Consider the following 12,369-nt stretch of genomic DNA (forward strand, 5'->3'; position numbering starts at 1 on the left):
ATTACTAAATCTGCTTCTGTGCCAAGTTAAGTTTTATAAGTCTAACAGTCAAGATTTCACTTTTGTTGGTTTCAAAGTCCAGTGAATCACAAGGTTCCTTTTTCCTGTTTCACCCTCATTTTCTGCTGACCATAGTAGGTGCCCTGGAATTCTCCCCCCCCGCCCGCCTCCTTGTCTCTATAACACACACACACACACGCACACACACACACACACACACACACACACACACACACACACACACACACACACACACACACACACACACACACACACACACACACGCACACACACACACAGATTTTTTGCTGTCTTTTTTTACTTAGTCCTGTTAAAGATGGACAAGGTCTATGCAGCTCTACCCGACCCACCAAGTGAAATCGAAGAAGAAAAAGTGGAGGAGAAGGCCTTTGGGAATTTTTTTGCTGAGTTAGAATCTGTGGAGTTGCCTCTAGGAACTACTTTAAGGTAAACTCTTTATCTGATCATTTTATCTTAACTAAAAAAATTAGTTAAACTGAGATTCAAGCAAAGAGCATGAGGAGGCTTTACCAGCCTCTGAGAGGCATCACAGCAACTTTTCAATGTGGAAAAGTACAGAAGTAGTGTACTGCAATGCAGCAGTCATGTACTACAATATTATACTGTGCTAAAAATTTTAATCAAATCACTTGTTTTACTTGGATTATTACATAAGAAAGAAAGATGCTAAAAGAAAAATATAACCTGTGTTTGTGTTAATTTTTTTATGTGTTAACAATCTCTCATAAATATAATTTACTAGACTAAGGGATGCTATCTTTGGAAATGGTAGTTTTCTAGCCAGCCTGTAGAAAACTCAGGAGTTTTGCTTAGTTAGATTATTTTTGCACATACTGCTTTCCACTGCACATATCACATTTATTTAGATGAAAAAAAAGAAGTTTTGTGCAGCCCTGGGCAGATATTTAGAATTGTAATTATTGCAAATTCTTTATTCTTTAACAAGAACTTGAAGATATGAACTTCAGTGATGAAAAACAGGAGCTTCATGAAGCAACTGACAGGTCAGATTTGCAGGATAGAACATTGTCATTTACCTTTTGTTTTAATTGGCACCATCCATTCAAATTCAAACTGTTTGTTGGTCATGCCACTGAATTTTGGATTCTTATGCTTTTAACAAGTTTTGCATAGTGGAAGGATGTGCTATCATCATAAAAGAAGACTTTCATCACCAAACCTGCTCTTAGTGGATGGAATTTGGACTTTTACTTTGAGGAATATAATAATGCCTTCCAATCTTTCAGTTGACAGGTCTTTTGTTTGTTCTTACATCCTCTGACCAGAGCTCAGAGGATGTAAGAAAGAGGGTGAGAAGGGAATTTTTTAACAATATATATATATATGTTTCATCCTCTGATCCTCTACCAGAGACCTGGGAGCTTGAGGGTTCTGCGCAGTATCTTGCATGTGCCTAGAACTGCACATTTCTGGACTGAGATGTCTGATGTTGTTCCTTGGATCTGTTTTAGCCACTGCTCCAGTTTGGGGGTGACTGCCCCGAGGGCCCCGATGACCACAGGCACCACTGTGGTCTTCACCTTCCAAGCTTTTTCCAGTTCCTCTCTGAGGCCCTGGTATTTATCCAGTTTCTCGTGCTCCTTTTTCCTGATGTTGTAATCACTTGGTATTGCTGCATCCACCACAACGGCTTTCCTCTGTTGTTTATCCACCATCAGTGGTTGGTTCGCCATTACCATTTTGTCTGTCTGGATCTGCCCAGACAGAATGACCGATCTTAGCTCGGTCATTCTCCGCCACCTTTGGGGTGTTCCCCACTTTGATCTTGGGGCTTACAGTCCATATTCTGCATAGATGTTCCTGTACACTATGCCCGCCATTTGGTTATGTATGTTTTCCATGTAAGTTTTCCCTGCCAGCATCTTGCACCCTGCTGTTATGTGCTGGACTGTCTTTTAGGATTTAGCGGGGGACGCAGTACCTGCAAGAGAGTGGAGCGGCTGTCTGCTGTAAAAAATCAGTGGGTTCACTGTGCAGCCGTGAGTTCACCCACTAATTGTCCACTGATTCGTTTTTCAAGAACAATCTAAAACACGACTTAATCAGTTATTAAATAACTTTTTTCCCATTTCATATTGTTTCTGAACTGTTCGTGCTATAGAGCAGGGCTCCAACACGTCAATCGCTGAGGGTTTTGAGTAGATCTCAGCATGAGGTGACAAACAGAACGGCGCCAGGACGTTGAGGCCAGAACGTCCTCCTCTGGGTCCTTATCAAAACGTTCGTAACTTTATAAAAGAACAACAACAAAAAAATCAACAAAACGTGTTCAAATTAATGATCCATCAACAATAATAATCTCAGTGATTATTGTTTCAACAAGGTGTTGCGCAGTTCTGTGCGTTTCGGTTCCATTACCAAAATAACCAGCAGAGCAGGAGTTTAAAATTAACTAATCAACCAGGGGAGGCTTATTAATGATCGCAAAATAAATATCAAGCCTGAAAACCTAATATCGTAATGGACTGAATGTTTTTAACATAATGTCTGGTCGGCTTGTGGAGCGCAGGAAGTTGCCATGGCAACGAGTGTGCTTAAATGGCAGAGAGAGACGGAGAGTAAAAATGTGTGAGTGGTTTAGAGTTGATCACCTGTTCAGGTTGTTTTACCTTTCCCTTGGCGTGTCACAGCCGCTGTAGTTTCTGAACATTCAACAAACGACAAACTTTTACTAATTACCTCGCTCTTTGTGACTATACGTCGATCACAACAAACATCAAACACGGTAAATACGTTTCATTAAGTATTTAACAAACAAATGACTTCTACCGCAATAATTATGTGAAATTAAATCAATTGTCTAATATAAAAAAATGTTTGGTGCTGTTGGGCTCAGAGTCTGAGAGGTTTTTCCTTTTTCAAACAATTTAGTTTTTTGCCCCTTGTTTAGAGGAAATATCGATGTTGATGAAACTTTCTCCAAAATAATAACCTAAATAATAACCTTTTTCAACCTTTATAGCTCCATTTTTGAAATGTCATTCACAAATGACATTGAAATAAAATCCAGTCCAACATCTGGTTTGAGGTGATTCCTCTGGAACCTGTTGGAGGAAAAATATCCCAACTTCAGAAGATGTGCTTTAACCCAACAGAGCTCTGTGGTTCTTCCTGTCAGAATGAGAGTCAGGGTGAGGAGGCGCCATGTTAGGAAGAGAAGTGGAAGCTGCAGGATCTTCAGAACAAACAGGTCATGATGCTAGGCTACTGATTATCCCTCTGTCTGGACGCAGGATCAATATAACCAGTTTAAAATATAAAATGAATGTTTATATTCCAGACATTGAAAACTGGGATGCATCTATGCCATGATGTTCATAATTTAGGTCTCATGGCATCTCAAGGTGTCAACATTGCAGCCAGTGGGCTGAGAGAAATACAGCTTTAATTCAAGCATATATTTATATATATATATATATATATATATATATATATATATATATATATATATATATATATATATATATATATATATATATATATATATATATATATATAATTTTTATTTATTTATTTTTTATCTGTTAGAGCTCCCCCCAGAGGCCGGAGCTCAGTCTGACTGCTATGGGCTGGAGATGCAGTCAAAACTGTAATACACTGTACATAACAATCATGGCGGACAATGAAACCCTGGAGTTTGTAACGGAGCATGAGCGGATACTGCAGGAAATTGAGAGCACCGACACAGCTTGTGTCGGTCCGACTCTCCGGTAAGAGCCGGTGATTCTGTCCGCGTGCGGTTGTTTATTCTCCATGTTAGAATCTTTATTTAGAAACATCCACAGCCTGTAAGGCCAGGCTAGCACTGGCAGCTAACATCCATAGTGATGAAATGAAGCAAGAGGCTGCACACAAACTAGCTAACAAAGCGCTTTGAATAAATGTAATAAGTCTTTAGTAACACCAGACTCATTTGTGATTTCGTTAATGTTAAATAAAGATACAAAGTCATTGAGTTAAGAGAGATGTCAATATTGTCTGGTTGTGTGGACGTTGTATGTCTTCTTATTGTTATTCTATTGATGCTAGCTGACGGCTAACTAGTAACAATCTTGTTGTTTTGTACAAATCAGAAAGTTAAGATTCACGACAGTCTCTCGTAGGACGCGGCTCGGTCTGAGGGAAGGGTTTGACTTGATCCAGTTCCAGCTCTGTTGTATTCTGGATCAGTTCTGTTTGCAGTAGTAGCTTCGGTAGTAGCTGTCAAGGCCACCATGAATGACATCAGTTTGATAGGCTGCAAAGTGAACTAAACAGCAACCTTTTCCGTATTCATGCCTTGAGGCGATGACTTTAGGTGTCAGTGAGCAAAACAATGAAGATATGCCCCGAAGGTAACAATGCAGAACTCTTTCAGTTTTGTTTGACGTTTATTGATGCAATTCTGATCACACCGCTAAGTTTCATTCTGTAAACAGTACATGTGGTTAGGATGGATATATTCCTGCGCGGTGGGGTGTGTGTGGCAATTGCAGAGACCTTTAAATGGGTTGAGAAATTTCAAAGGGATTTATAGTAGCCTTAAAAAAAAGAAAAAAATTTAGAGGAAAACATCAACGTACATGTACAGTATAATTTTTAAACGACATAGTAACAACCTGAACTACTATCGCTGTCTTTGTTCCCTATCTGGGTTTTATTTGCATACTCTCAGATGGATGCTTTTTTTTCTCTTTTCGTTTTTTGTTTCCATCTCCCGATGTGATGTTTCTCCTCCTTTTCATTCATTCATTTTTACATTGGTTGTAGCAGAGCTGCATGTTGAATATGTAATTGCACTGACATTGCTGAAAATTCCAATAATATTCAAAATGATTGAATATTACATATACATTTGTTGACCCTATTCTTTTTTATACCACATAACATGTCATCACCACTTTCTTTGTGCTCAAAGGTTATTTTCTTCAGATCTCCTCTCTGTGCAAGGATCTTCACTCCCAAGTATAAAAGATTCTTCTGTCATTTTAACTGGACTGTAATTGAAGTACTAAACAATTTAGCTTATGCATCTCTGTTTAAAGAAGGATTACATGTATGAAAATACAGCAAGGGAAGACCTGCATTAATAAAGATGGTTAAAAGTTCAGCGGATGATGTGCAGAATGTGGAGTGGCAGTTACTCACTGGTCCTATAGCTGAACGTAATGTTTGAATATTGTCGAATACATTTCTCTAAAGTCAAAGGTATTTGCCAGTACATTCTTTTTCTGCTTCTCTGATGAGACAGCCAGTCTCGCTCAGTTTGTGTGGCACCAATTAGCAACAAATATCCTCTTAAGGGAATTAAAAAGGTCAACTCAAGCCAACCACAGATTCCAGTTCAGACAATACATTCTAATTGATCCAAGCTATCAAACAATCCAGTCAAGTTCATGTTATTATTAAAATTGGTTAAAAAGTTTTCTATCTCAGGAAACCCCACAGATTTCATAGAGTCATTGAATTGCAGCGTTCACACCTCCTGGATAAGCATGTAGCAACAGTGGACAGTTGCTTGGTGTGTGTTGGTAACTTTGCCGCAATCCCTTGTAGTGAGCATGCATATAGCAAAAGTGGAGAGGAAAAGTCCCCTGTAGCAGGACGAAACATCAAGCAGAACCAAAACTTGGCTCGATGTGAATGATCATGTTGCTGGGGGTTTGACAAGGTAGAGTAGGTACACACAAAAGAAACTCAGACATCCCGACCAAGAAGTACTGACTATGTTTAAGAAAAAGTAAAAAGTTAAATAGCAACAGTAGCTCCTTTTGTGATGTCATCTCAGAGAGAAACACAGCTAAGCAGATGAGCTCTGAGCCAGTTTTCTTGTAGTGAGTTGCAGTGATAAATCAGCCAAAGGCTTTGTTGAGGAGAGAGACAGGACAGGACCAAGTTCATCATGAAGATATCGGCAGCAGCTCAGTTGATGCACCCTGTCAAGGAAGGTGTCACAGCTAAACAAAAAGACAGACCAGATGTGGTTTCTATGAAGAGAAAACAGAGAAACAACATGAAGTTAAAAGCTGAACTTAGAAAATAACTTAGATTATTTAATTCTGATCACTAAAGGATCCTCCTCCCATTCTACTAGCAGTAAACCTGCAGTCCGTTAGGGACATATGGATCAATCAGATCTCTAATATGTGATGGAAATGATTATTAAGGGCTTTATAATCCCTTAATAATAGAAGAAGAATCTTACATTTTATTCTGGATTAACAGGGAACCAACGAAGAGAAGCTAAAATAGAAATAATTTGATCTCTGTTTGCCATCAGAACTCTTGCTACAGATTTTGTCTTAGATGAAGGATTTTAACTGTAAGTCCTGTTGGTAAAGAATTACAGTAGTCCAACCTTGAATAAATACATGCATGAGATAAGATAAAATTTATTGTCCACCAAGGTGGAAATTTTTGTCTGGATCTCCAACCATAAAATGAAACACATTCTTAAAATCACAGTCATGGACTCTGGATATTCCATGCTGATCAATGATATGATGATCATTGAAACTTGATTGAAATTCTCCAAGCAGGTCGGCCATTGCTGTGGGATTACTCACACACCTGATTAGCAACTATATAGGGATGATGTCTTTACAAACATAAACAGTGGGTTGATGCACTGTGGGCTGATGCACTCAGCTTGTATACTTACAAGCTGAGTGACTGTACATGTAAATACAAGCTTTGCCTGTATTTACATGTACAGTCACTCAGCTTGTAAGTTTATTCACACACAGTGATGGCCAGGCTGCCTGTAGTTAGTTTCATGTTACAGAGACTGTAGTTAGGTTTAGACAGAGGTTCCCAAACTGTGCAGTGGCAGGGGGGGGGCATTGCAAAAAATGTTTGGAAACTACTTGGGGGGGAGGGGCAGGAGAAAAAGTTTGGTTTGATGCTGGTTGCTGTGCTGATAAGTTCCCTGTGAAATCTACAAAGAGAGACTGAACCAGTTAGCACTGTAAAGGAAACATCTTTGAGAAAATCATTAACAAAAACATCCTCAATGCTCATGCCTTGTTTGCCACAGTGTACAGATTAGCAAAGGTTTTGCCTATCATTGAAATGTGACTGAAGTAGTAAACTCATTACTCCTACACAGTTAAATGGTTTCTTAACAATGACCAACCACTTTGATGCCTTTCTTACTACAGTAGTGAGTCTACCTTTGTTAAAGTCCATTTAAACACGGACTGTGGAAGAACCACCGTGTTGGTTCTGCTGGAGCATTTGACACGGTTGACCATGAGAGCAGGGTCCGACTTAATGCTATAGTAAATGACTGGTTCAAGTCTCATTTAAAGACGTGAACCAGTCCTTGTTCTCTAGGCCTTGTAAAGAACATTTCTAGGAATAAATGACTGATGTCCCAAAAGATCTATAGAAACTCATCCATGTGTTTATCTTTAATTGCATTGATTACTGCAACAGCGTCTTCACAGGTCTGCTTAAAAAAAATAATCCTCCAGCTTCAGCTGATCCAGAACGCTGTTCCTGGCGTTCTGACTAAAACCAAGAAGATGGAGCACATCACCCAGTTCTCAAGTCCTTCCAATGAGAGAATAGACTTTAAAATATTGTCGGTAGTTTATAAATCTAAATGACTAAGTACCAAAACATATTACAGACATGTTATTGTATCACTGTATCATTGAGTTCCTTTAAATAAAGGCTAAAACCCTTTAATTAATAATAACTGGAACAATAACTAATTCTAGTCTGGAGTACAATTTTTTATTACTTCTCTTTATTTTGCAACTGTAGTGTTTTGTTTTTCATTTGTTTATTGTGTTATGCTTTTATCACTTTGAGTTGCCTTGACTGCTGAAGTTTGCTACAAAAATAGCCATATTCCTCACAGAAGTCATCTGGACTGACTTCTGTAAGTCCAGATGAATGAGGAAGTTATAAAAACTGAGTCAAGTCATATGGTGTAAGTGACTTGTTTTTCCATTTTGACACTAGCTAATCAGTAACTTGGTCGTTGACTTTCAGCTGTAATCATTATTGCTGCACTTTCAATCAGCTACTGTTTAGGCCCATAACATACCGGATTCTTGGGAGCCACGTAAGCGCGTTCTGTTGTCTTTGAAGTGTGTGGAATATTTTATATGAATACATTGTCCTGAGACTGAGAGTTGCAGTATTAAGATGAATTTTCCAATAAAATTAGTTCAGTATTAGTGACCAAAGTGCTAAATACTCAGAGAGCATCTGGAGAAATTGTGGTGATAGAAAACAACTCTTATTGTCCATGAATTAAGTTCATCTTTATTTCATAAAGCATCTGAGCTAGCTGTATTAGTATTGTATAACAAAGAATAAACATGCATTGTGTTCATGACTCAATGAAGAAACAACTCTACCTCTATGGAGAGATAGAGAAGTGGAAGTGTTCATCTGGTCTTTGTTGATGAGGACTGATTGCTTTATATGGATTGTAGATGCAGAAGTAGAGTTTCCACACCAACGACATGAATGTCCGAGTTCATATGGTGACATGGAGAATGAGCAAAAGAAAAGAAATGGTAAAACTGTCCTGCCGTACAACATTAGATTTTTATGAGGTCTACTGCAGATGAAGTGTTTGAACAGACTGAAGAGTCAGGATCTGTTAAAAACATTTTACCATAACAGAAACCCTAATGTTTAATTGGCTCCGGTTCAGTTATGCTATTTACTTGTTCATATCCCCATTTTCATGCATATCCGTTACCATTCATTCCTCCCATTTTCATTTCATATGCATATGTACTTGCACCATTGTTTCAGTTTATTTGTCTTTGTATTTCAGTATTTTCACAAATTAGAAAGAAGAATAGCGATAAGATAAGGTAAGATAATGTAAAATACATTATTTTCTAAAAACTGTCTACATTGACTGGGGTTCTCATCTCCCTTTTGCCTGGTTGGCTCTTGAAATATGAGATTAGAACCCTTTCGGAAACCAAAATAACTTTGTGACCTCCTGGGGATTTTGAGAAAACATCACTGTCTTACAGTAAAAAATGACCATAGTTGGTTCTTAAAACGTGGCTAAACATCGATCTGATGCAGGAGTGTCAAACTGCAGCACGTCACTGTTTTCTGTTTATCTTCTTACTTAATTTTACTTGTCATAGAAACTTTTTGACAGGGTGCCTGCACATTCTTAAAAAGTCTTAGATTCATGTACCTATAACCTTAAAATACCTTAAATTCGTGAAAAAAAAGTGATTTGGCCACAAGTCTTAAATTGTGTCATGGTCGGGTATTAAATCTCATATCTATACTGTTTTTTCCTCCTCGGGCTTTTCTGTCAGTCTTAAAATCTCACTAAAACCTACAGGAATTGTGTATTAAGTAAACATAAAATTGACCTAATATTGTTAAAATTTTCCATAACAATATCATTTGAATTTATTCTTTTCCCCACCTTGCTCCTTGGGTGAGCTGTAGCATCTAGATCATTAAATCTATAGATCTGTTCCAGGTGTGGACATTGAAGAAGGTGAAAGTCTGAAGTCATTGACATGCAGGTAGTTTGTGATACTTTAATCCCTAAACAAATATTGCATTCAAGGTGTCCTTTTCCAGCTGCAGCATTGGATCATACTTATTTTATGACAACTTCAGTTTGATGTACAGGACAGATCCAGTTAGTTTTAGAATAAAAGAAAGAAATTTGGCAGATGTGGGTAATGCATACTTAGCAAAAAATTCCTTGATATATGGATGTTGATCATAAACATAAATACATACAGCGTACTCTACTTGGAATTTCAGCTTTTATTTTTGATTAAAGTATGTTGGATGTGTGGTTTCCCACTCAGTCAGTTAAATAAGTTAATTAGTGATGAAGTTTGTGGTTCACATGCAAGCAAATCACACAGCCAATTTACTGTCTGATGTAATGTGGGAAAAATAATATCACCTGTAAACCTCTAACTGTTTTTTCTTTGCAGGCTTTTTTGATTATTCTGAATGTTCTTTCATTAGCTGTAAATGTGTTTAAATATAGTACATTTAAAATAATTTTTAACTGAAGCTGGTGATTTCTGTCTACTGTTTTCTATTTATTGATAAAAAAATTATTGTACTTCACTTAGTGTCACTAGATGGAGACATTGCTCCTGAAATAAACTGTTGTTGGGAACTGACAGTGTTCTTTCTGTGCTCATCAAAAAACTTTATTCATATAATATCCTCTTGCAAAATGCTTTACATGCCCGACTACCTCTAAGTCCTCTCTGTGTAAGGCATTTTATTTATTATTTGTGTAATTCTGTAATAGCTATAAATCTTTCAGTTTTGAATTTACATTTTATATTTAAGCGAGTCACTTAGTGAATAAAAGGATTGAATTACAACAGACCGCCATGAATAATGAAAGCACAAGAATTGTGTTAAATGCAATTTGTGATGACATGCTGACTGCTGTTACAAAATGCACAGCTTTGTCAAGATAACATACAACTTTTGCGACTGAATGCAAAAGAAAAGATTTCCCATGACCCACTGCAGGCTGTGCACAAATAAAAAAAAACTGAACTGAACAAACTAACACAGTTGAGGTATCAAGTACTGCTACAGCAACAAGAATCACTGCAAGGTGATCAGCAAACAACTTAAAGCAAAAATGTAACTCTAACGATGGACATAGACATATGTAAAGAGACACTGGTGAAAATGAATAGCTCACCCTCTTTTTCTTTTACTCCCCCAACCCTCTTCATGTTCCCCTTTTGTCTTGTTTAGGTCCATTTATGATGACCAGCCCAATGCTCACAAACGGTTTATGGAGAAGCTGGACGCCAGGATAAGGAACCATGACCGTGAGATTGAAAAAATGTGTAATTTCCACCATCAAGGCTTTGTGGATGCCATAACTGAGCTTCTTAAAGTTCGTGCTGATTCAGAGAAACTGATGGTAAGAGTGAACAGGACACACAAGACTTCAAAACAAATCATCACTAAATCTCTAAATTTTGCATTCCTATATGTAAATACATGTTGTAATAACATATATATGTAGAATTTTACTAGAAAAATTAATTTTACTCCTGTCGAACGTGCACCAATTAATTGACTCTGACTTCCTTAAAGAGGCAGTATTATGTAAAATCAACTCTTTTGAGTTTTACATCATATTATAATGTTATTCCTTCATCAGAAACATACCTGGAGTGGTGCTTTGATTATTTCGTGCATGTTTAAGAATTCTTTGAATTGCCTGTGGCAACCATTCGGGTTGTAAAATACTTAGAACCAAGGAGCCAGAAGCTGCAGTCTCCATCTGAGCTTCTGCATTACAGAGCACCTCTCACTAATCAGCTCCTCCAGTGACAGCAGCAATTAGCAAACACCCAGTGAAACAGTGTATTTGCTGAAATGATCATATGAGCTACTTCTCAATGTCAATTTATTTATAAAGCCTTTTAGAAACAGGCATTAACTTCACCAAAGTGCTGTATAGTATTCATTAGAGGTGTGCCGATCAATCGGCCACCGATCATAATCGGCCGATTTCCGTGAAAAAGTGTATGATCGGTGATCGCCGATCACGGTCTCTTGTTGCCGATCACACAAACCGATCACCTGCATCTCATTTCGCAGCCTGCCTATGCAGCTGGTCTCCTCTTTCCTTCACACTGCACAAATGCGCAGCAGCAAATCCTAAGCGATGTCGAACTATAACGCACTGAGTGAATGGGGACGTTTGCGTGTGCGGCGGAAAATTGAAGAAGTGGGGTGAAGCACGTCAAAATGCATCAACACAACGGAGCTAATACGACATAAAAACAATGGCATACTTGACGGAGTTTGGCTACATCGAGGCTCACTGCAGTAAAAAAGACATACGGAGGATCAGATAGCAGGTAAAGCAGCGCACAGCTACAAACACTCACCCGGATTAGCATGACGGTCAAAAAGCTAAACAAATAACCCGCAAAATAATTTAAGTCTTCGAGCTGCGATGTAAGACGCTGGTTCTGCTCTCGCTGTTGAACCGCTGCTACGCGCTACAGGTAGTAATATTTCACAGACGGAGCGCCGCTTCTGCTCCACCTGGTAGTGACTCTCACACCGAACCTCTGCTTAAAGCTGCAGCATCTAACCTAAAAAAATTTTTTTTACATACGTATTAAAACTTTCGCTGTCCTAACATGAGACAGATTATCTTTGAAAAAATAATTGACCTCCTCCCTGTTCTGCATAATTACTCCGCTCAGTCAGAAACTTCCACTCAGAACTAGCAGTAATCAGCTAGCCGCCATGCTATCAGGAAGTTTTCATTCAGTAACTCAGGATTGTTTATTGTAATGGAACCTGTATTTGCCT

General features: G+C 38.2%; 1 protein-coding gene across 6 annotated transcripts in view; it reads left to right on the forward strand.

Moving 5' to 3' along the window:
* Window positions 1-322: 322 nt before the first annotated feature.
* exoc6 (exocyst complex component 6) overlaps window positions 323-12,369 on the forward strand; it is a 36,494-nt gene continuing 24,447 nt past the window's right edge. For 4 of the 6 annotated variants that reach the window (XM_008438203.3, XM_008438205.3, XM_017310932.2 and 1 more), the window contains exons 1-2: window positions 3,616-3,773; window positions 10,786-10,957. In XM_008438203.3, the coding sequence (XP_008436425.2) occupies window positions 3,628-3,773; window positions 10,786-10,957 (318 nt within the window). In that variant the 5' untranslated portion in view covers window positions 3,616-3,627. Of the gene's footprint in view, window positions 469-3,615; window positions 3,774-10,785; window positions 10,958-12,369 lie in introns of those variants that run through there. The other 2 variants (XM_008438200.3, XM_008438202.3) reach the window with 1 other exon arrangement.

Source organism: Poecilia reticulata, chromosome 19, assembly GCF_904066995.2.
Source record: "Poecilia reticulata chromosome 19, P_reticulata-male-v2, whole genome shotgun sequence".
Lineage (NCBI taxonomy): Eukaryota > Metazoa > Chordata > Actinopteri > Cyprinodontiformes > Poeciliidae > Poecilia > Poecilia reticulata.